The 24,000-nt window shown below is 43.4% G+C and overlaps 3 protein-coding genes and 1 long non-coding RNA gene across 15 annotated transcripts; 3 read left to right on the forward strand and 1 right to left on the reverse strand.

Moving 5' to 3' along the window:
- Positions 1 to 149: 149 nt before the first annotated feature.
- Positions 150 to 1,898, forward strand: LOC142943588 (eukaryotic translation initiation factor 1b). The gene is made up of 4 exons (XM_076085184.1): positions 150 to 326; positions 980 to 1,143; positions 1,281 to 1,382; positions 1,473 to 1,898. Exons 1-4 carry the CDS (start codon positions 296 to 298, stop codon positions 1,515 to 1,517), a joined length of 342 nt encoding a protein of 113 aa, XP_075941299.1. The 5' UTR covers positions 150 to 295; the 3' UTR covers positions 1,518 to 1,898.
- A 4,308-nt stretch (positions 1,899 to 6,206) lies between these two features.
- Positions 6,207 to 7,249, forward strand: LOC142943589 (uncharacterized). Its single transcript, XR_012952095.1, has 2 exons — positions 6,207 to 6,336; positions 7,089 to 7,249. It is a non-coding gene; the product is annotated as an uncharacterized LOC142943589 (long non-coding RNA).
- Positions 7,250 to 8,053: 804 nt separating this feature from the next.
- Positions 8,054 to 12,302, reverse strand: srsf2b (serine and arginine rich splicing factor 2b). 9 transcript variants are annotated; one of them, XR_012952093.1, is made up of 5 exons: positions 11,605 to 12,301; positions 10,618 to 10,953; positions 10,094 to 10,242; positions 9,048 to 9,112; positions 8,054 to 8,251 (listed from the first exon to the last, which is right to left on the reverse strand). XR_012952093.1 is itself a non-coding variant. In XM_076085182.1 (3 exons), the coding sequence occupies exons 1-2, from the start codon at positions 12,054 to 12,056 to the stop codon at positions 10,632 to 10,634; spliced, it is 762 nt and encodes a 253-aa protein (XP_075941297.1). In that variant the 5' UTR covers positions 12,057 to 12,302; the 3' UTR covers positions 8,054 to 9,119; positions 10,618 to 10,631. The 9 variants fall into 9 exon arrangements, 3 of the variants coding, with proteins under 3 accessions (XP_075941297.1, XP_075941296.1, XP_075941295.1); XR_012952092.1 differs by having other exon boundaries at positions 9,048 to 9,119; XR_012952094.1 differs by lacking the exon at positions 10,094 to 10,242.
- A 443-nt stretch (positions 12,303 to 12,745) lies between these two features.
- On the forward strand, positions 12,746 to 20,146 carry mfsd11 (major facilitator superfamily domain containing 11). 4 transcript variants are annotated; one of them, XR_012952088.1, is made up of 15 exons: positions 12,746 to 13,019; positions 13,617 to 13,765; positions 13,852 to 13,907; positions 14,195 to 14,302; positions 14,395 to 14,474; positions 14,571 to 14,667; positions 14,772 to 14,830; positions 14,947 to 15,106; positions 15,260 to 15,303; positions 15,389 to 15,454; positions 15,535 to 15,660; positions 16,273 to 16,447; positions 17,161 to 17,296; positions 18,048 to 18,375; positions 18,612 to 20,146. XR_012952088.1 is itself a non-coding variant. In XM_076085178.1 (14 exons), the coding sequence occupies exons 2-14, from the start codon at positions 13,670 to 13,672 to the stop codon at positions 18,207 to 18,209; spliced, it is 1,365 nt and encodes a 454-aa protein (XP_075941293.1). In that variant the 5' UTR covers positions 12,746 to 13,117; positions 13,617 to 13,669; the 3' UTR covers positions 18,210 to 20,146. The 4 variants fall into 4 exon arrangements, 2 of the variants coding, with proteins under 2 accessions (XP_075941293.1, XP_075941292.1); XR_012952087.1 differs by having other exon boundaries at positions 19,144 to 20,146; XM_076085178.1 differs by having other exon boundaries at positions 12,746 to 13,117; positions 18,048 to 20,146.
- Positions 20,147 to 24,000: the final 3,854 nt, after the last annotated feature.

The following is a 24,000-nucleotide window of genomic DNA, read 5'->3' on the forward strand; positions in this document are numbered from 1 at the left end:
GTACGTCAATTACGTAATGACGTTAGTTTCGGGGGCGGGGCTATAAAGACTTGTTTCCCGCTTACAGACGACTCTTTCGTACGTCAGTTACGTAATGACGTTAGTTTCGGGGCGGGGCTATAAAGACTTGTTTTCCACTTACCAGGCTCGAAAGAAGCTCCATTTTGTTTGAGCCGTCGAAGCAGAGCCGAGCACCGTCCACCGAAAAACCTAGAAACGATAAAAAAGGTCAAAGTCAGCCGACGAACCGCTCGCTAACCAAGTTATTATCCGAAAGGAAAGCAAATCTTATCGTATGTCCGATATCCAGAACCTCCAAACTTTTGGTAAGTCGTCATAATAATCAAACTGAACCTGGCAGACTGAGGTGGGGGAAGGGCGAGCACCGGCTAAGCTAACGGTTAGCTTCTGACTTACGGGGAGGTTTTTATCGGCTTTGTTGATCATTTATGACAAAACGTTTGATCCTCAAAGCAATCTATTTGACGTACATGTGTAACTTGTAACGAAATTAAAAATGTAACTATTTCTTGTTGGGTCATTATTAGCCGACTGGCAGGCCTTCCGCCGCCATTAGGCCTGAAGTGCGCTAGGTTAGCTTGTTAGCTTATTCTTCCGACGCGTTGGCGTTGAGACGAAAATGGCCGCTGGAAAACTAGCATTTATTTTTACACAGTTATACTTGTGAGGCTTGGATTCACGATCCTAAACATAAAAAGTTGACATGTCATGACTAGTAATTAACATACAATTCCGGTTGGTAGCTGAACTGTGCTAACTACCTAACTAACCCAACGCTGTATATTTAGTTTCGTGCGCCTGCGCAGTTTATCCGAGAAAATGTCCCCTTCTCTTGGCTCTGCATGTCAACAAAGGGGATGTTTAAAAAGATAGTTATGTGAATTAGTATATATGTGACCTGTGCATATTCTTTGTTTAACGTTTATTGTTCTTCCTGTCTTCTACCTCTCTCCTCCAGACCCCTTTGCTGATGCAACTAAGGGTGATGACCGCCTCCCAGCCGGGACAGAGGACTATATCCACATAAGAATCCAACAGCGGAACGGCAGGAAGACCCTCACCACCGTCCAGGGCATTGCCATCGACTATGACAAGAAGAAGCTAGTCAAGGCCTTCAAGAAGGTAACTGCCAGTCTTAGTTTGTGGTTCACATGGTTTTGTTTTATGGCATGCTGTTCACCAGATGCTGCTGCGGGGTGGTTGTGGTGGAGATGCTGCAGACACTGACTCGTTGTTTTTGCTCTCTTTGACCCTGGCAGAAGTTCGCGTGCAATGGGACAGTGATTGAGCACCCAGAGTATGGTGAAGTGATCCAGCTTCAGGGAGACCAGCGCAAGAATATCTGCCAGTTCCTCATTGAGGTAAGCTTGTTGTTGTTTTTCTGCTTTGTGTGTAACTGGGCAGACTGGAGCTCATTTCCATTTATTGATCTCTTGTTTCTTCTTTTGCAGATTGGCCTGGCCAAGGAGGAGCAGCTCAAAGTCCACGGCTTCTAGAAGCTGCTAACAGCCTTCTCTCCTAGAAGGCCATTAACCCTCCCCCCCTCCTATGTGCTGCTGTTGCCCTTCCTCCCCCCTCTCCCTCCTTGCAACCCCACCAGCTCCCATTAGCTAACACGTGAATTACCTCTGACAAACATGGGATTCTGTAAGCCCCTACAACACCAGGGGGCAGGCTCGCTCTCACAAAGACACGCCACTGCAGCTCCACACATCAGGGACGAGTGGTGATGACTCAAACCTCCTTGCTCCCTTTTTGTTTATATCCTTTTTTTAAATTTGTTTTCTTTTAGGTCTTGTGTCACAAAGAGGAGGCACCGTTTCATGTAACTTTTTGTTTTATACTTAAAGGTGTTTCAATAAAACATTGAGTCTCCATATGTTGGAGTGTTGTTGTGGGGGATGGGGGCTGGGTTTGTACCAGAAGGTCACCGACTTTAACTGTTGGCAGCTGAAGTGGGTGCATTTAGAACAACGGAGGGTCTTTTTTTGTTCAGGCATTTTCTGCAGAAGTCAGTCTCTGTAGTTGGCCAACAGAAGAGACTTCCCGGTCTGGCATCGTTTACACGCCCAGCCGCCTGCTCTCAGGTCACAGAGCAGAGATCGTGTTAAAGTTCTGACCATCTTCACCAACGGCTCCGGCACATTTGTGTTTTTGCTCTTCGCTTAACGGCACATTTTTCTAACTCATTTCTTCGTTTGTTTTTTGCTGCCAACCCAAGTATTAAACCTAAATGGGCGTTCAGTTAGTGGTGGTCTAACCGGTCCAAATGAGGCCGGTGAGGTTGAAGGCTGAGTCGGTTCCCTTTGTGATCACATGAACCCTCCAGAGTGGGAGTGAAGTCGGATACCGGTAATATTAGTTCAGTTAAAGTGAGTTTAGACGACGTGAGCTTCCTGCTCTGGCTCCTGACCAGCTTTCTGGTGGTCCGCTAACACATCTGGTACCACAGCTACGGTTATGGACACTTGAATCTTTAATTTTCATATATAATGCAATAATTTATAAAACCCGAGTTAAGACGCAGTGATGCTGAAGTAATACAGTAAAAATCAAAGCCATGGCCGGGTCACACTGCTCCTGTGACTGAGGGTGAAGAAGAGCAAGTCTGTTTTGCAAAATCCACATTTGGTTCAATAAAATGTCTGCAGTTAAAGCATCCTGTTCGTTTGTGTTTTTATTTCTGTGTGGCGTCGATGTGTCCATCAGTGAGTCCTCATCACAAACAGTGTTCTGGTTTCAGTGGAAAGTTAATTATGAACAAGATGAAGAGACCTAAAGGGATTTAGAAAATGTAAGTCATATTTCTAAAAGAACTCAACCTTATCAAAAGTCAGTAAATATTTTACAAATCTTTTGTTTTTCACAATTCAATGTGATCCTGGTGTGACTGGAGCGTGGATGTGTTCTATCAGAATCATACAGATGCTAGAGGCATTAAATAATACATACAATGGGTTCAAAGATTTAAAACCTCAGAACAAGTAACTATTTTATTAATTAAATCATTAATAACTTCCAGGTGCATAAAAGTGTGATTTTATTTCATATACTACAAACTCATTGAATTATACCGTTATGAGATGTAGTACAGTATGAAGTACTATATGTACCTCTGAGATGTAGTACAGTATAAAGTACAATATGTACCTCTGAGATGTAGTACAGTATAAAGTACAATATGTACCTCTGAGATGTTGTACAGTACAAAGTACAGTATGTACCTCTGAGATGTACAGTAAAAAGTACAATATGTACCTCTGAGATGTAGTACAGTATAAAGTACTATATATACCTCTGAGATGTAGTACAGTACAAAGTACAACATGTACCTCTGAGATGTAGTACAGTAAAAAGTACAATATGTACCTCTGAGATGTAGTACAGTACAAAGTACAACATGTACCTCTGAGATGTAGTACAGTATAAAGTACTATATATACCTCTGAGATGTAGTACAGTACAAAGTACAACATGTACCTCTGAGATGTAGTACAGTACAAAGTACAACATGTACCTCTGAGATGTAGTACAGTACAAAGTACAATATGTACACTATGTGTCTGCGGGGAATCTTTTTACTTCACATCTTTAGTTAACTTCCGAACACATTGAATATGTAGTTAAAGTAGTTAAAATAAGCTCCACCTTCACCTGTTACATTACAATGTAACATCAGAATCAGAAACCGTTCATTGCCGCGGTATGTTGCACATACAAGGAATTTGTGATGGCGGGTGGTGCATCACATTAAACAATCAAAAATCAACACAGTGCAAGAAATAAAAAACAAATAAAATTTATGATGGAAGATAAAAGAATATAAAATAAAGTGCACAACAAACCGATAACAGGGCTATAAACAAGTATGATGAAGTGTAATGTAAAGTATTAAGTGTGTCTAAATGAAGAAGCAGGGGAGAGACCGGTAGCAGGTTGTCCTGGGGATAGCAGAGACACTGGGGGTCCTGGTCTTAGTTGATGAACCCGACTGAAGACGGGAAAAAGGTGTTCATGTGGCATGAGGTCACATGAACACACAGGGTGATAGAGGGAGTCACACTGGGTGATAGAGGGAGTCACGTGATAGAGGGAGTCACACTGGGTGATAGAGGGAGTCACACAGGGTGATAGAGGGAGTCACACTGGGTGATAGAGGGAGTCACGTGATAGAGGGAGTCACACAGGGTGATAGAGGGAGTCACACTGGGTGATAGAGGGAGTCACGTGATAGAGGGAGTCACACAGGGTGATAGAGGGAGTCACACTGGGTGATAGAGGGAGTCACACAGGGTGATAGAGGGAGTCACGTGATAGAGGGAGTCACACTGGGTGATAGAGGGAGTCACACAGGGTGATAGAGGGAGTCACACTGGGTGATAGAGGGAGTCACGTGATAGAGGGAGTCACACAGGGTGATAGAGGGAGTCACACAGGGTGATAGAGGGAGTCACGTGATAGAGGGAGTCACACAGGGTGATAGAGGGAGTCACGTGATAGAGGGAGTCACGTGATAGAGGGAGTCACACTGGGTGATAGAGGGAGTCCCGTGATAGAGGGAGTCACGTGATAGAGGGAGTCACACTGGGTGATAGAGGGAGTCACACTGGGTGATAGAGGGAGTCACACTGGGTGATAGAGGGAGTCACGTGATAGAGGGAGTCACACTGGGTGATAGAGGGAGTCACACTGGGTGATAGAGGGAGTCCCGTGATAGAGGGAGTCCCGTGATAGAGGGAGTCACGTGATAGAGGGAGTCACACAGGGTGATAGAGGGAGTCACGTGATAGAGGGAGTCACACAGGGTGATAGAGGGAGTCACGTGATAGAGGGAGTCACGTGATAGAGGGAGTCACATGATAGAGGGAGTCACACAGGGTGATAGAGGGAGTCACACAGGGTGATAGAGGGAGTCACACAGGGTGATAGAGGGAGTCACGTGATAGAGGGAGTCACACAGGGTGATAGAGGGAGTCACGTGATAGAGGGAGTCACATGATAGAGGGAGTCACACAGGGTGATAGAGGGAGTCACACTGGGTGATAGAGGGAGTCACGTGATAGAGGGAGTCACATGATAGAGGGAGTCACACAGGGTGATAGAGGGAGTCACGTGATAGAGGGAGTCACGTGATAGAGGGAGTCACATGATAGAGGGAGTCACACAGGGTGATAGAGGGAGTCACGTGATAGAGGGAGTCACATGATAGAGGGAGTCACACTGGGTGATCGAGGGAGTCACGTGATAGAGGGAGTCACGTGATAGAGGGAGTCACATGATAGAGGGAGTCACACTGGGTGATAGAGGGAGTCACACTGGGTGATAGAGGGAGTCACGTGATAGAGGGAGTCACACAGGGTGATAGAGGGAGTCACGTGATAGAGGGAGTCACGTGATAGAGGGAGTCACACTGGGTGATAGAGGGAGTCCCGTGATAGAGGGAGTCACGTGATAGAGGGAGTCACACTGGGTGATAGAGGGAGTCACACTGGGTGATAGAGGGAGTCACACTGGGTGATAGAGGGAGTCACGTGATAGAGGGAGTCACACTGGGTGATAGAGGGAGTCACACTGGGTGATAGAGGGAGTCCCGTGATAGAGGGAGTCACGTGATAGAGGGAGTCACACAGGGTGATAGAGGGAGTCACGTGATAGAGGGAGTCACACAGGGTGATAGAGGGAGTCACGTGATAGAGGGAGTCACGTGATAGAGGGAGTCACATGATAGAGGGAGTCACACAGGGTGATAGAGGGAGTCACATGATAGAGGGAGTCACACAGGGTGATAGAGGGAGTCACACAGGGTGATAGAGGGAGTCACATGATAGAGGGAGTCACACAGGGTGATAGAGGGAGTCACACAGGGTGATAGAGGGAGTCACACAGGGTGATAGAGGGAGTCACGTGATAGAGGGAGTCACACAGGGTGATAGAGGGAGTCACACTGGGTGATAGAGGGAGTCACGTGATAGAGGGAGTCACGTGATAGAGGGAGTCACGTGATAGAGGGAGTCACACAGGGTGATGGAGGGAGTCACGTGATAGAGGGATTCACACTGGGTGATAGAGGGAGTCACACAGGGTGATAGAGGGAGTCACGTGATAGAGGGAGTCACATGATAGAGGGAGTCACACAGGGTGATAGAGGGAGTCACACAGGGTGATAGAGGGAGTCACGTGATAGAGGGAGTCACACTGGGTGATAGAGGGAGTCACACAGGGTGAGAGGGAGGGAACCATGAAATGAAAATGAAACTAATTCTCATGTAAACAGCAGTTGCTTTAACAAGTCAATCATGGCCAGTTTTCAGCCTCGTAAGTATATTTATTATATAAAGTACTCTCACTGATACAAATCAGGTAGTTTTCTACCTTGTTAGTATATTTATTATATAAAGTAGTCTCACTGATACATGTCAGGTAGTTTTCAGCCTCAGTAATTGTGTTTTCATGTATTTTTGTCGTTCCTTTTTGCTAAATTGTAAAAATGTAATCTACATTTCCAAGCAAGGTGTCTACATATCTACATTTATAGATAGATGTTGGCATTGTATTGTACTATATGTACTTTGGATTTGCACCTTCTTGTTATTGTGCCTCAGACTTAAGAGGTTACCTTAAGGTAAAGACGTTCCTTCCACAGGAATCTTGTCCAGCCAGTTTCAAACAAGTTGTGGTTCCTTCTTTTGTCACACAGAGAATAGTTACAGCCAAACATGTTAGCCTCTTGTGGGGTCTCAGTGAGTCACTTCTGTGTCTCATTGTTGTTGGTTTGTGTCCCGTTGTAATTGTAGTTCTACCCCTTTTTATTGTGGTTCATGAGTCTCTGTGTCTCTTTGTAGCTGTTCAGTAATTGTTCTATTGTTCCTGTTTTCATTTCATGGAGAATTTACAGTTAATCTAAGCACAGATGTGATGCAGCCCCTTTTACACAACACTCTTTACATTCAACAGGTAGAATGTTTGCACATTAAAATAAAATCAACTTTTATAAAGGATATCAGAAGATAATCAGAATCGGGTTTATTGTCGGCTAACGATCAATAATGAGCGTGTTACAATTACAGGTTCTCAGCCGCCCAAAGGGCTGAAGATCGTGCTGATTGGGGGGAATAGAGTTGGTAAGAGTGCAACAGGAAACACCATCCTGATGAGAAAGGTGTTCCAGTCTCGTCTGTCTTCTACCACAGTGACACAGACGTGCCAGATGGAACGAGGACAGCTGAATGGACAGAACCTGGCTGTGGTTGATACTCCTGGTCTGTTTTTCTATATTTACTGCCGGGTCTCTATCTTTAATAATACATAATTTATTTGTTAAAGACATTTTGAATTAATAATCTTAATGTGCAAAGTAACTAAATCAATGCAGCGTGTAAAAAGTACAATATGTACCTCTGAGACGTGGAGTAGAAGTATAATGTAGCAGGAAATAGAAATACTCAAGTCACGTACAAGTACCACAAAGTTCAGTACAGTAGTCATGTAAATGTACTTGGTTACTTTCACTGCATCACCTGGAGTACCTGCAGCATCTTCTGACATCACAACTACTTTGCAGCCAATCGGGGTCCAGCATGAAAAATCATATGTGGATAAATGAGCTCAAAGGGTCATTAAATGTCTAATATCTGACATATTCATATATCTTTGTGTTGTGCCTCTTTACAATGCAATTGTAAGAATAAAGTGAGATCAGATATATATATATATATATATATATATGGTCAGTTAATTACATCGTAACTTTAATGTTCCATCTCAACCTCTTATGTCTTTAAGTCAAACATCTGGTTTTAATTTTTAGCTTCTTTTAACATAAAACATCTTGATATGTGATCAAAATGAAGGATGTCGATCGTCTCCATAAACATTTACTGAACTAATAATACTTTGAATACTTGCATACTTTCACCGAGTTGTTTGTAGAGTATTTTAACAGCGTGGTATTAGTACTTTTACTGAAGTAAAGAATACTTCCTCCAGACGTACACACGTCACGTACACTCAGTAATAACAGCACAGAGACCGGTTTAGACAAAACACCAAATCTTTAATGAAAGTCACATTTGTCATCCATGAACACGAGGAACATTAGTTACACAGGAGAGACGGTAGGACCGCACCACTGGTAGTCACAGGAGCATTCTGGAGAACACTGGATACATCAGCAGAGCAACACGCCACCTTAACAGCTAACCAGCAATACTCAACGGCTACAACACTGCGCCTAGTGCACAAAACAAACACAAGCAGGATTAGGGTCAAACGATCAAAAGAAAAGAACAAAGAAACAAAGTAAACGCTGTCTGAGAGTAAATGATGTGGTGGGAGGTTAAAGGAGGAGCCGGTAGAATCACTGAGGACTTCAGTGAGACTTAACTCAGGCTTTGTGGTGTGATGACGCAGACCGTCTCTGGTAGATCAGTCTGACATAGAAGATAAACCTACGCGTCCACAGAACCTCCACGTGGACCAAAGCCACTCATAAGCAGAAAGTAACGTTTAAAGACAAACTACTTCATCAATTAGCGATGGAAATAAATCTAAACAGATTTGGAGAATAGTTTGATCGTTTGAGGAAAAAACTTTATAGACCAAACAAAAGGTCGACAGATGAGTAAAATAATCAGCTGTAGTTCTAGAATGTTTACACATCAGTACAATCTGTTGGCTTTGTGTAATAATTATACTAACTTTGAACTAAAACTGCTTTTAGCCACCACAGAAACGTAAAGGAATCCTCCACTGTGTTCTAGTGATGAAGTGTAATCACTGAACCTCTCGTTGGGTCACTGAGTTAATCAGGATCCATGTGAGGTCTAAAGAACAGAGCTTCAGACTGCCGAGAGCAAAGAGAGAAACTGGTACAAACGTAATAACTCGTGTATGATCCGGCATCATGACCCAGATTTTAAAATCATTATGAAAGTAAAATCACAGCACATCAATGAGGTGACAAAGACTTTTTTTTTTTGCGGCCAAATGAATAAAACAAAGTAAAGCATGGAAGACACAATAATAACCTTTGACAGCAGGACACTGTGGCTCAGGTTGATCCAGTCGAGGACTCGGAGCTCTCGGTCTTCACCTGAAAACTGTCACAACAGACAAAGTTAGGATGGAGAACACACAGAGCAGCCATGTGTTTCTGTTCACTCACACTTTAATGGATCGGTTGGTTCCACCGGAATAATGATTATCTACTTTATCAAAGCCTCAAACATCCACAAACATCTCCCTCAACTTCAACTACAATTTCATCCTTCCGCCGTCATCACAGGACTGTTTTGGGCACGCTGCATTTTCCTCCACAGTTATTTTCAACACGTGTACAGCTCCTGCTTTGTGCTTGTTTTAAGTACTGTTAGTGTATTATTATTAGACAGTCAGCCGGTAGAGGGCAGCAGATGAGAGGAATGAGACTCGTTGACTATCTGGTGACGTTTGGGTTCATCTTTGTGCTCTGGATGCAGTTCTTTTTAACTGTAGATGGATTGTTGATTATGTGCATCATTAATCTTTATGGTCATTAGTCGTCTTTTTCTTTTGCACATTAGAAACGGAACATCTTTGAGTTTTGGACCATCGGATGAAACAAGGAGCTTAAAATATCATCCGGGAACTTTTGACGGTCGATTTCTGACCTCACGATTCAACCGGGACAAAACTAAATGTGACTAATCGACAATAATCGTTATTAGTTTGAGTCCAACTGTCACGAAAAGATTCAATCAAGAAAAAGATCAAAGTGAGTTGTGCAGCTTTAATAATCAGCGACCGACAGGAAGCAGTTAGAGGATTAAAAGATGAATTCTGGAGGAAAAGCAAACAGCTTCCATTTAGATTTAACATGAGCTGAATGTTGCAGAGTCCTACCTTCTTACTCCACTAGTCTACCTGAACATACATTTATGTATTTTGAGTCTTAATGGGAATCCGTCACATTGAAAATGCGTGCAAAGGAAAATGCAACGAGCCGACGGACATTGGGAGGAGAGACAAACCTCAGCGCCCCTCGAGACCTGGAGGACAGTTTGATGTCCCGGTGGACGGACACAGACAGACGTACCTCAACACCAAACCCCAACTCTGCCTGCCTCCACCCTGCTGCACAGCAGCAGGCGGCCTGTGGGCAGCTCACCAGCACCACATCCCTTCTAACTGCTCATACTGCCTCAGCTCAGCTCAAACTCCACTTTAGCAAACAGGATGCCGCAGCTTGGGAAGGAGAGAAGTCCAGATTTTGGTTTACAGGGCTGTTCTTAACAAACACTTTGCTTAGTATTCAGTGAAAAATGACGAGCTTGCACACTGGGTATGACAGAAAAATGTAACCATGGGCTCAGGAAGGTAGGTTGCAGATCAAGTTTTCAGGAAAAAGATGAGTTTTGAGCAACTGGCATTATTTAAAAAAGATGTTTTGTTTGTAGAGCTAGTTAATCTAGACGTAACGGGTCAGACTACCTGCTGGATCGGCTGCTAAAGGGGATCAACTTACCGGCTACAGTCTGTCTCTTGTGCTGGCACTAATGACTTTAAACAGACAATGGAAACAAACAAAAATAAATCTCTTAAATAAATGTCAACGCTCACCTGATTCTGGAGCTCTACGGGGTTTCCCCTCCGTTCTCTGCTGCTGACTTGGGCTGGCTTTTAGATCTCGACCTGGACCCTCTTTTGGAGGAAGGGGTGTGGCTTCTGGACCTCGACTTGGATTTGGACTTGGACTTAGACTTAGACTTGGATTTAGACCGGGACCTGGAACGAGAGGGGGACTTGGCCTTGGCCTTCTTGTTCCTGGGAGAGTGAGACTTGGACCTGGAGTAGGACCTGGATCTGGATCTGCTGTAGCGGGACCGGCTTCTGGAGCGAGAGCGGCTCCTGGAGCGGGACCGGCTGCGTCTTCTGTTTCTTGGGCTGGGGGAAGAGCTGAATGCATTCAGTGGGTTGAGTTAACATCGACCATGTGGAGATCAGTACAGTGTGGCTGCACTGATACAGCATATACACTAGATAAAGACACACTACACAGCATATACACTAGATAAAGACACACTACACAGCATATACACTAGATAAAGACACACTACACAGCATATACACTAGATAAAGACACTACACACTTACTTTAGACTTAATCTCCGTTTCATTAGATTAACCTGACAGATTAGCTGGAGTTATACTACATCCTAAATCAAGCCGCCTGAAAGTATGTTGGCGTCCGCTCCTTCTTAATAAATAGAGCCTTGAACACTACTAAACAATTAGAAATAATATCTGATAAAACAAGTATGGACCAGTAACTAAAGTCGGTATTCAAATGATCCATCAGGAAGATTATTTGAAAGAAAGAAAAACAGAAACTACTTACAACTAACTCCACTTGTTTAAACTGTTATTTTTCTGTATTTAATCTGTGCCGAATTGATAAGTGGATCTCTTAAATTCACAAAAACACTTTTGTTCCACGAGGAGGAAAGTATCGATCAACAGACCGAGGACTCACTGAATATGCAAATTCTTCAATGGAGTCTGGCTAAAGGTTGCTAACTAACTTAGCTATTATGTGCGTATCCTTACCTTCTGCTTCTGCGTCCATGGCCGCCACCGCCGCCGCCGCCACCACCGTACCTCCTGGTAGGCCCTCCTCGTCGGTCGCCTCGTCCTCCTCCACCACCTCCTCCACCACCACCTCCTCCACCTCCACCACCACCACCTCCTCCGCTGCCACCGTAGTGAGAATCTGGGGGTCTTCCGTAGCGGGCCATCTGGACTCGGAGCTCCCGTCCGTCGAGCAGCGCGCCGTCCATGGCGTCCATCGCGTCCTCGGCGTCACGCTTGTCGTGGAACCGCACGAAGGCGAACCCTCGGCTCTCTTTGGTGTAGCGGTCGCGCGGGATGTAGACGTCCCCCACGCGGCCGTACTTCTCGAACACGCGTCGGAGGGTCTCGGGCGACGTTCGGTACGTCAAGTTGTCCACTTTCAGGGAAGTCATGCCGTCGACGTCTGGCGGAGGCCTACCGTAACTCATGGCGGGTAAAGCTTTTGAGGCCTAGCTGGATTCCTCAAAAACAGTTTATATCTCGGCTACGATGGAGCCTAACCTGTTTGTAGAAGGTCCACGCGCCACCCACACGCGCGTGAGGGTGTAGATTTTAAATGGATTTGCTTCGCCTGTGGAGGACAAAACGTAAAAATACGCGACTTCTTTTTCCCGCACAACTCCGTCTGCCTCGCGCTCATCAACTGCCCCAAACCAGTGAAGTGTTCTTCTTCTTCTACTTTTAGAATGTGGGCGCTCCTCGGTATCACATTTTTGCCGCACTTTCGCCCCCTAGTGGAATTACCTAGTAGTGTTTTTAAAAAACTTAATAACAAGCAGTGATGAAAGAAGATCCTTTATTTATTAAATAGTCAACTACAAGTAAACGTCATGTATTCAAAACGTTACTAAAGTAAACGGTTTTACTTCCATATATGGCGTTGTTGTTTTATTTTTAACCGGAAGTAGTTTTAATTATTTGCTAGCTGTAGCCGTTACCCCCAAAATTAACAGCTAGTACGTGTTTTTTAAAACAATAATTGATGAAGTATTTTAATACAATTATAAAACCCGAGTGGTTTAAAATCAATGACATTTATTTATGACTTGTAACGTACAATTATTAAACAAGTAACCGGAAGTAGAATCTATTTTCCATAAACAAACTAAGCACAACTGCTAGTCACAGCAGTCAGCTGATTCACATCACATGACTGCCCTTTCTAGTTTTGGGCAAGTCCTGTTTCATCGGTGCCGTGAAAGTTGTTCCAGATAATCTGGTTTTACACGACGGGGAACCATCACGTGGAAGTTAGTTTTAGGAGAAGAAGATGACCCGCTGAGGATATCGGGACTTCCGGAAACAGCTGACTATGTTTCTAAGAGCACTCTGAGTCCGCACAAAGAGGAGCGGGTCTGAAGGGGGTTAGCCTGAAAGCTTCAGCGTTGTTGGTAAGTTGTTTTCTGTGTCAAAGCTTACAGTGGTTGACTTCCTCTGTCTCTTGGGATCAGTCAGTGTCTCGGTCGTTTCCTCTTCGGTTTAAGAAACAGTAAGACAAACCCCCTTTAAGAACTCTGTCAATTAAATGCTCCTTTTCTTATAGTCGGACATAAAGCGGGATAAAGCATACGTTTTGGTGGTGTTGTAATCCAAACGATGCACTTTAGAATTCGGCATACAATCTATTTACGAAAAATCCTTATTTTAAGTCTAACTTTTAGTTAGATAATCATGTCCAGGCTGTTATCCACCTAAACACGTTGAGATGGGAACGATGGAAAGCAACGCTATAAAGTTATTTTATGGAAATAAAGTAGATGTTGTGTACATCCACTGTGTGCCGAAATGATCCGTGTGCGCGTTCAAATACAAAACAAATGTCGGACAATTTAAATATATTGTTAAATGTGTTTAAGTGTGTTTGTGATAAAACAACAGATTTTTGAATGAAGTTTGGTGTAAAAACAAGAGAAAGAGACGCTGTTCTTAATGACTGTTGCAGTGAGTGCTTTAATGCTACTTCTTCTGATTTCTTCTTCTCTTCTCAGATTCTTTTGTTGTTGCGTTCACTTCCTCAAGGAGTTTGCAAACATCGTGCAAAATGAGTCCGGAGGGGAAGAATCTGTTGAACATCGTTATCCTGGGCTTCGGCTTTATGTTTATGTTCACTGCTTTTCAAACATGCGGCAACATAGAGGTAGGTTGTGTTTAATGATGAACATTCCCGACTGATCGCACTTCAGATAAGACGCATCAGGCTGTCCTCTTTCTTCTTCTTTCTAGCAAACAGTTCTCAAGAGCTTCAACAGCACCGAGTTCCACGGGAGTGGATACACAAGGTCAGTATCCACAGGTTCACATTCCATCACCTGACGCTCCGGTACACAACATCTGTGCAGATGTTAGCTGAGCATCGATACAGAGCCGCTTGGTACCATCTATAATCAAATCTGTCGCACTCAGACATCCTAATTAAATCTTAGGGGAAACCAATTTTAGAAAAGTTCAGCCAGTCGGGAACCCAGAAAACATCGTACATGACCTCAATCTCACCACTTAAGAGAGAGACATCTTTGAAGCGTCTCAGAGAAGTCCCGTACAGATTTAACTGTCCTGTCCCTTGTAGCATGGCCATCATCTACGGGGTTTTCTCTGCCTCCAACATGATCGCCCCCTCAGTGGTGACCGTCATTGGACCGCAGCTGTCCATGTTTTTCAGTGGGCTTCTGTACAGGTGAGCCCACGCCGACCAACACAAACCCTCGTCTTAAAAAAAAAAAAATGCAAATTCAGACTTCTAACGTCTCTGATGTTGTTGTTCTTTAGCGGCTATATCGCTATGTTCATCTACCCGTACACGTGGAGCTTCTACACAGCCTCCGTGTTGGTTGGAATAGGAGCAGCAGGTACAGAGACCTCATCGAGTGAACGTTTCTACCTCGTGGAACACGTCTGCTCCGCGTTCACAGCTTCTCACTTTTCCTTTGTGTGTTTTTTTTAAGTCTTGTGGACAGCTCAGGGGAATGTGCTGACCATCAACTCTACTGATAACACCATTGGAAGGAATAGTGGCATATTCTGGGCGCTGCTGCAGTTCAGGTGAACCCTTTTGAACCAACATGTACCTGAATCTAGTTTGAGGTTTTGTTATGGGGACCTCTTGTTCTGAATGCAGTTTTTTTTTCCTCCTCGTCTCTCTGCAGCTTATTCTTTGGAAATCTCTACATTTACTGTGCCTGGCATGGACACGTTCACATCACCGGTAGAAGCTGTATTTGATCAAATCTCAATGTGTTTTATTGCTATTCATAGAGTTCACTTCCCATTTTCATAAGACGTTTCATTTTGAGTGCGTGACTCACGCTGTGTGTGTCTCAGACAAGGACCGCCAGACGGTGTTCATCTCCCTCACGGTGATCAGTCTGGTGGGCTGCTTCCTCTTCTTTCTGATCCGGAAGCCTGATCCTGAACCTGCTCCCTCCGGGGCGGCTGAGTCGCTGCTGCATGCCGAGTCCACAGAGAGCTGCTCCGCAGCCAGGTGAGTGTTCACGGGCGGCCTGGAAAGACCTGGGATTTGAAACTGGATATGAATGTGATTATTGCACCCGTATAAATGTCCAAGAAAACAAATATGATGGTGTGAAAGGTCAGTTATATCAGCATCATAGCGTCTTCATCGTCCTCTCTGCAGCTCGGCTCGTCCAGGCCTCTGGTCACAAGCTCTGGATGCTTTTGGTGAGTTTACTAAAAATATCCTCCACTTTAATCTTCAGTGTAACTCCTGTTAACACCCGCCCTCTTTCGTCTCTTCTTTTTGCAGTGAAAGCGTGTAAAATGTTCGCCACCAAAGAGATGCTGCTGCTGAGCGTCTCCATAGGGTACACAGGTGAGATGAGATTAAGATGTGTGCAGGTGTGGAGGATGTCACTACTGAGTCTGGACTCATGCGTCTGTCTGCTCTCTGAGGTCTGGAGCTCACGTTCTACAGCGGCGTCTACGGGACGTGTATCGGAGCCATGACGCGCTTCGGCCAAGATGCTAAGAGTCTGATCGGCATCTCTGGCATCTGCATCGGCATCGGAGAGATCTTGGGTGAGTCTTCTGCTTCCCGTTTTCACCTCGTTTCTGACAGTATTCAGATCCTTCTCTGCAGTAAAAAGTACTGATAACACACCGTAGAAGTACTCCACTACAAGTAAAATTGCTGCTCTCAAAACTTTACCAAGTAAAACTATTGATTGATCAGTAAAATGTTTTACTATTATTAATGCGTATGTTGTATTGTAACTCCTTTGTATCCTGCTGGTTAGTTTAATCTACATCAATGCACCATATTCTATAAGATCATCACATGTTTGTAGCGTCTCTGTCCTGTGAGAACCTCGTATCTCTAAAAATAACTGTTTTACATCTGATCCAAGAGGCTCTTCAGAGAGTTTATTTAGCTGAAGGAGGATTTTCTCACCAGATAAGTAAAAAGTACAATATGTAGTAGAGTGGAACTACAAAGTAGAAAAACATGAAAATACTCATTGAAGTACCTCAGATTTGTTCTTAAATACTTGAGTAAAAGTACTTGATTACTCTCCACCTGTGTTTTATGAATCAGTCTCCTTGTGAGCAGTAGAGGAGACGAGGAAACGACCTGACAAACGTCTGGAGTCAGAACATGACTGACTTCCTGTCTCTGCTCCGTCTCAACAGGAGGAAGCGTGTTCGGGATGCTGAACAAGTGCAGCCGGTTTGGGAGGAACCCGGTGGTTCTGCTGGGCCTCATCACTCACTACGTGGCCTTTTACCTCATCTTCCTCAACATCGCCAGCGACGCTCCCATAGCCCCGGAGGAAGGGACGGACCTGCAGGCCTACATCACCCCCAGGTACTAATACTCACATATCCCCCCCAGGTACTAATACTCACACATCACCCCCAGGTACTAATACGCACACATCACCCCCAGGTACTAATACTCACATATCACCCCCAGGTACTAATACTCGCATATCACCCCCAGGTACTAATACTCACATATCACCCCCAGGTACTAATACTCACATATCACCCCCAGGTACTAATACTCACACATCACCCCCAGGTACTAATACGCACACATCACCCCCAGGTACTAATACTCACACATCACCCCCAGGTACTAGTACTCACACATCACCCCCGGGTACTAATACTCACACATCACCCCCAGGTACTAATACTCACACATCACCCCCAGGTACTAATACTCACACATCCCCCCCAGGTACTAATACTCACACATCACCCCCAGGTACTAATACTCACACATCACCCCCAGGTACTAATACTCACACATCACTCTGTTACTCCGTGTGTGTGTGTATATATGTTACTGTGTGTGTGTATATATGTTACTGTGTGTGTGTGTATGTGTGTGTGTGTGTGTGTGTATATGTTTCTGTGTGTGTGTGTGTGTGTGTGTGTGTGTGTGTGTGTGTGTATATGTTACTGTGTGTGTGTGTGTATGTTACTGTGTGTATATGTTACTGTGTCTGTGTGTCTCTGTGTGTGTATGTTACTGTGTGTATATGTTACTGTGTGTGTGTGTGTGTGTCTCAGCATCGGCGTGGCCATGTTCAGCAGCTTCCTGCTGGGTCTGGGTGACAGCTGCTTCAACACTCAGCTTCTGAGCATCATCGGCTTCACGTTCCGTGATAACAGCGCTCCGGCCTTCGCTGTGTTCAAGTTCATTCAGGTGAGTTTGAGACGAGATGTTTGTGTTCGTTTATTGTCTCACAGCCTCAGAGGAACCGTTTACTACGACGGAAATCAAACCGTTAAAAGGGAAATAGTGTTTTTGTTTCCACGTTGTCCGTCCGTAACATTCTCTTGAACAATATCTCAGAGACACTTAAAGAAACATCCAGCTGGACTCAAAGAACGAACCGATTACATTTTCGTGGTCAAAGGTCAAAGGTCACTGTGACCTCGCAAACTAGTTTAGCCAAAACTCTAGAATTCATATTTCCATTGTGAGATGTTTTAATAGGATGAAATGATGAAGTCATTACATCTTTAGACGGACGTGGATTGTAAACTACAACTTGACTGGTTGTTGTTTTTAAATCTCTTACTTTTTAAAGTTGTTAATTTACAAAAAAAAGCTTGAATCTTCTCTGAAATCATGAAGTCATGAATTCAACAGAAAAACTAAAGATATTTATCTGAGGATAAAATCAAAAATGTATGACAAAAAAAAAGGTATTTTTTTTTCTCTTATATTTGTGACTTTAATCTCAGAGAATAATCTCACTAATTAAATCTTTATAATCTCGTAGAATATCGTAAATGTCTGTCTTTAATCTAAGTTTTGTTTCTGAGAATATATATGTATACATATGTATGTGTGTGTGTGTATATACATATGTGTTTGTATATATACATATTTTCCCTGTGGTTGTATGACTTTCTCAGTTGTCTCCTAACGCGTGCTCTCCTCTCTGCAGTCCATCATGGCCGCTCTGGCCTTCTTCTACAGTAACTACCTGCTGCTCCACTGGCAGCTGCTCATCCTGGTCCTCACGGGCTTCATGGGCTCCGTCACCTTCTTCATGGCCGAGTGGACGGCCGAGTCCAGCAGGAGGGAGTCGGACTACGACAGCATCTGAGGAGGGAGGAGGGAGGAGGAGGAGAAGAAGGAGAAGAAGGAGAAGAAGGAGAAGAAGGAGAAGAAGGAGAAGAAGGAGGAGGAGGGAGAAGGAAGGAAGGAGCTTCTCTCTCCACAGCTGGATGATGATGAAGATGATGATGATGATCTCAGCCTCTGACTCTGTGGTATGTTTGTTTTTCACATCTGTAGGAATCAAACATCTGTAACTAAATATAAACGACTGGAGGAAGAACAGATGAACCTCCTTCTACTTCATTCTTATCTTCTTATCGTCTGAAATCAATCTAAAACGAATTATGAGAATATATTTACTGACTTTACTGATGGATAAAGATGAAATAAAAAAGCACTTTTGATGAAACGACCCGTCACACTGACATAAAGAGATCTGATCCCACAGCTGGATCCCACAGCTGGATCCCACAGCTGGAGCCAGTGGGAAGAAACCCAAACAGTTTTTTTATTTGTGAGCAGCTGCTGAATTTAAGGACAGGTCTGGAGATATTCTATTTTATTTCCCATGAAAAGACCAAAGCCAACATCTGAGTGACATGTTCCTTAATACTCACTACAACACCCAATGTGGATTCATCCGCCGCTGAAAATAGTCCCTGACTAAGTCCTCCTGTTTATTTGATTTAACAGCTGTTTTTAGGGGATTACTGATGAAACTACATGTTTGTGTTTTTTAAAGACGCAGACAGTAATGAGAGACACTCTGCTGATTTTAGTCTTTTCATGGAGTTTGATGACAATAAAAAGTAGAACAATTCCAGATTTATCCTTTAAAAGTTCTCCTGTGAAGCTCACAATGCGCACAAACCTCACCGTGATTAGGATTTAAGGAACATGTTATAATGTTGTGAATTACTCACGTTGTCCTTCAGTCACAAGCTGATCACAACCTCACACTTCACTTTTACCACCGACAGCCGGACCTTCATCTCCAGACGGCCATAAAAAGGGAAACGCGATCAAGACTGTGTGTTTATTGGTGACTCGTCTGTTTCTTCTCTCCTTGTTTCCCTCATGACACACTGAAGGCTGTTTCATTGGTTTAGTTGTAATGAGATCCAGAGGACTCGGCATTCCAGAACGTTCTCCATAATTACATGTGGGTGACTGTTTTTATCTCAAATGAACTGAGTCAGAAGAGAGATAAAACAGCTCGACTATAATATAAACTTCATAATATGTTGGTCTGAGAAGTGCTCCAGACATTCAGGTTATAATCACTGTGGTGGTGATGTCATAACGTTCTCTCTGGTGATGTAATGTTAAAGAATGATCAACACGGAAGCAGCAAACGGGTCAAACACGCTGATTCCTACAATTCCCAGAGTGCAATGTGTTATGTCAAACGCCACACAACACCGTCGATTAATCTGCAGATCATTTGTTCATGAAACGGTCTCATTTGAGAGGCTGGAATCAGGATGATGGAATAGTTTCACTATTTCTGCTTGACGAATGACTCGTAAACAGGAAACACTAACAGGCTTTGACCTCGTAGTGTTGTGTGCTTCATGAATGTAAACAACAGATCTGGACTCTTGTCTTTGTCACCATGTGATTCCTTCACGAGGACGTTGACAGCCTGCTGGACTCGTCTCTCTTTCTACTGTAAACTGATCTGATGCCAAACCAACACAGTGCTAAACACGACCTCAGCTTCATGTGTGATGTGATCTGTGGGATGCTTCCTTTCTTCTGTTTATTGTGTGTCACTTATGAATTACAGCACATTGTTCTAGTTCATGTATTGTAAATGGAGCGGTTGGGTTCAGGGTTAGCTTCACGATGTAAACGCTGGATTTAAGGGAAATGTTTGTGTGCTATGAAGAGGATTTTATACTTGAATGTGGTCATAAAGAATGTCACCCCAACTTTGGCTTGCTTGTTTTTATTATCAATAAAACATTATTTTAAACATTGGTTGTTTTGCCTCTAAACTGCATCGTCTGTATTAATGTGAAAGGGTCTGTGCTAACAGGACGGTACTGGAGGTTAGACCTGAACCCTGACTACACGCTGAATGTCTGCACCTCACTTTAACACCACTGCATTTCACAACAAGTCGTGCTTTGACTTGTTAAACATATATAAATCATATTCAGACTTTAATTCACTTCCATCTGATGAGAATTCCCTTTTTAATAATGTTTGACTTGCATATAAATACAAACAATCAATAGAAGATATAAAGCAATGAATAAAGAGACAATTTAAATACATTGTGCTGAGATATTAAAATAACATTTTATGTATTTTATGAATGTTTTTTGTTCTGGAATTTAACAGTTTTATTAAAACTTAAATTATCCTTATTAACAAACAGAATAACGGTTTGCATTCGGACCATTTACTTTAAATAATAAAACATTTTCAAATAATAAAATAAGAATATCGTTCACAGGAAATTCCGCTTCATGATTCCCGCTTGTTGCCTAGTTACCGGTAACGCTGCCAACGGACCCAACGTGGGTCTGTGAGGAAGGAAGTGACGTCAAGCGAGCACAATGCTTAATACTACATCCGGTCACAACGTCAAAATAAAAGCCTCACAAGTGTGAGAATTTCACAACAGGCTATTGATGTAGGAACTATAAAGATCATTTACTATAGTAAAAGTACTAATACCACACAGTAAAATATACTCTGTTACAGTAAAAGTACTAATACCACACAAAATGTAGTTAAAGTATTTAAAACTGTAACTGTTATATATTCTATCATTAGATTATTATGACTCATGCATTAATCTAAAACCTGGATTCTACTGTAATTTGTTTTTAATTTATGATAAATTTTATTATGGATTAATCAGCAGATAATTTTCAATTAATTGGTTGATTGATTGATTGGTTCGTAAAAATGGCAAAAATAGTGAGAAATTACGAAACAATTACCCAGAGCCCAAAGAGACTTCACTGTGTTTTAGTGCAAACCTCAATATTATTATTAATACATTAACATTATTATAATACTATTAAAAGGCAAATCTTCTCATTTGTGAAGCTAGAATCATGAAATGTTTTACATAGAAAATGTCTCCAACCATCAAAATAATTGCTAATTAATTTTTTGTTGATCGACTAATGAATTTATAGACTAATCGTTTCCACTGTACTTGTATAAACTGTTGGGTAGTTAAATTAATTATAAAATGTTTTATAAAGTATATAAATCAATCAAAGTAACTAAAGCTGTCAGATAAAAGTAGAAGTTTAAAATAGGGTGAAAATATACTCAAGTAAAGTACAAGTTCCTCAAATGTGTACTTAAGTACAGTAATGTAGGCTGCTTAGTTGCATTGCTAAAATATAGTATAAAATGTTAAACTAAAGAGTATACTTATATAAAGAATTCAAATTTGAATTATTTACAATTTCCGTTTCGACTTCGTTGAAGTTTTACTTTGAAGGGTCAATATCTGTGTTTCCGGTAAACGCGTGCGTTTTGACGCAGTCGTGGTTGCTGTTTTCTCTTGAACTCAGTTAACGTTACACTCGACCCACAGCACCGAGATTAGATACCGGACACGATTAACGTAAGTTAATAACGTTAAAAAAAGACTAAAGTGAATTTAAAATATATATTTTATTATTTATTTTCACTTTTAATCAACACAGGGACGTTGTCACGAGCCAAATTAGTTAGCAACGTTTAAATTTGACTTTTAACTGACTTTTAAGTTAACTTAACGGTTACGTTCTCAAACACGAACAAAGATGTCGGAGGAGATTAGCAGTTTGTTTGAGTTGTTGAATTTAGCCATCGGGACGCCTCAGAGAGGGGTGGTCAACTTCAGCGCCCTACACGCGCTGCTCCACGAAGTGCTCCGGCACCTGGACATCCGGGAGATGAAGACCACGTGGAGGGACACCACTCCCGGAGACTGCAGTCCAGATGCTCCGGTGGGTGTCGGCGCTCTCAAACAGGACCAGGACCCGGGTCAGAGTGACACCTCCACGGGGGAGCGGGAACTTCAGCCCGGCATGGAGCTACCGGAGCGGATCTCCTCCTCCTCCTGCAGAATCCGGACCCGTGAGGACGGCGTGTCCGAGGTGAGAGCTCCGCCTTATTCAGTCCGTTAGAGATCTACATTTTACATTTTAAACTTTTACTCTATGAAACAAGTTTTATTAATAATTAATATAACTGAACCCAATGACATCCTTATTATCCTCCTCCTCTTCCTACTCCCCATCCTCTTCCTCTTCCTCCTCCCCATCCTCTTCATCCTCCTCTTCCTCCTCCTCCTCCTCCTCCTCCTCTCCTGAGACAGTAGTCCTCTGTACCTGGAGAACATGTCAGCGTAGTGTTAGGACTGAGACAGTAGTCCTCTGTACCTGGAGAACATGTCAGCGTAGTGTTAGGACTGAGACAGTAGTCCTCTGTACCTGGAGAACATGTCAGCGTAGTGTTAGGACTGAGACAGTAGTCCTCTGTACCTGGAGAACATGTCAGCGTAGTGTTAGGACTGAGACAGTAGTCCTCTGTACCTGGAGAACATGTCAGCGTAGTGTTAGGACGGCGATGACGGAGTTGGAGCACAATAGGAGACATCTCAAATGACTTCTGTTCAGGTTTCAAACAAGGAAGACAAAGAGGAGGTGAGGATCTTCACCGTGACGCTTTTATCTTGAAAGGACAAACACCTGAAGGAACCACGACTTAGATCAGTGGTTAAGGTGGAGGTGTTTGTGACATTGCCGTCACCTTTTCCTACCTCCTTCCTGAGATAATTACAGTCGGGGGGGGGGGGGGTAATTAGTCCCCTGCAGAGATGACTCTGGTTGTCAGGGGAAGAATAGCTCTCAGGTGGAAAGCAGGACATCGGGCAGGTGCAGGTGATGCTCGCCTGAATCATTCATGTCCTCTGTGTGCATCGTCCGGGTCAGCTGCCGTATCCGCTGACTTAACTATGAGCAGGTGACCCGGCTTACCCTCCATCACCAGAGTACCCTCCCCCCAGGACAGCCCCTGTCTGCAGCATAACTACAGTATCTGCCTCATGTCAGGGGGGTCAGGCTGGGGTTCACCTGTCAGAGGAGCTGTTGTCATAAAACAGGACTCTGTGAGAACAGCTGAGTGACGTTTGATGATCAAAGTGCACCAACAGTCAGCGCCAGGTTCAGGTTAAAGAGTAACGCAGAAGAATTATGAGTCCTGCCCCCCAGGAGGTGTTTGTTCTGTTTGATAGAAACATGAGACAACCTCCAGGTCTTTAAAGTGAAGTCAAAGCTTCATGTGTTAAAGCTGCATTCTCTCTAGTGTCCACCAGGGGGCGACTCCTCTGGTTGTATAGAAGTCTATGAGAAAATGACTCTACTTCTCTCTTGATTTATTACCTCAGTAAACATTGTAAACATGAGTTTATGGTCTCAATCTCTAGTTTCAAGTCTTCTTCAATACAGCATGATGTTCATTTAGTACATTATGGTCCATTTAGAGTCAAACAGACCATAAAGCAGGGGATGCTTTAGGGCGGGACTACACAGTGATTGACAGGTCTCTACCAGAGACGTATACGCCGTCTCTGCGTCACTCGTCCTCAGTCCAGATATGGTCACTTCCTGTTCACTGGTTGCGAAAAACCAAGATGGCGACAGGTGAATTGCTGAACTCAGTGCTTCAAAACGTCCACACACCAACAGGTGACGTGGAAAGCTTGTCCACACTATTTGGGGGTCTGTAGTCCAGTCGTTCCCAAACAGTGGCTCGCGACCCTCAGGTGGGTTGCAGGATATTTTATTTTGGTCGCCAAATAAATGAGCAGAATTTCT

This window comes from Anarhichas minor, unplaced genomic scaffold (genome assembly GCF_050575085.1).
Source record: "Anarhichas minor isolate MPS153535 unplaced genomic scaffold, ASM5057508v1 ptg000140l, whole genome shotgun sequence".
NCBI lineage: Eukaryota > Metazoa > Chordata > Actinopteri > Perciformes > Anarhichadidae > Anarhichas > Anarhichas minor.

Excerpts from the sequence above, each read along its gene's own strand:
- LOC142943588 (XM_076085184.1), top strand. The coding sequence starts at position 296 with ATGTCCGATATCCAGAACCTCCAAACTTTTG. Across the intron at positions 327-979 it reads CCAGAACCTCCAAACTTTTG|ACCCCTTTGCTGATGCAACT; the intron begins GTAAGTCGTCAT and ends TCTCTCCTCCAG. Across the intron at positions 1,383-1,472 it reads TCTGCCAGTTCCTCATTGAG|ATTGGCCTGGCCAAGGAGGA; the intron begins GTAAGCTTGTTG and ends CTTCTTTTGCAG.
- srsf2b (XM_076085181.1), bottom strand. The coding sequence starts at position 12,056 with ATGAGTTACGGTAGGCCTCCGCCAGACGTCGACGGCATGACTTCCCTG. Across the intron at positions 10,954-11,604 it reads CATGGACGCAGAAGCAGAAG|CTCTTCCCCCAGCCCAAGAA; the intron begins GTAAGGATACGC and ends GAATGCATTCAG.
- mfsd11 (XM_076085178.1), top strand. The coding sequence starts at position 13,670 with ATGAGTCCGGAGGGGAAGAATCTGTTGAACATCGTTATCCTGGGCTTC. Across the intron at positions 15,455-15,534 it reads CGTCTCCATAGGGTACACAG|GTCTGGAGCTCACGTTCTAC; the intron begins GTGAGATGAGAT and ends CTGCTCTCTGAG. Across the intron at positions 15,661-16,272 it reads CGGCATCGGAGAGATCTTGG|GAGGAAGCGTGTTCGGGATG; the intron begins GTGAGTCTTCTG and ends CCGTCTCAACAG.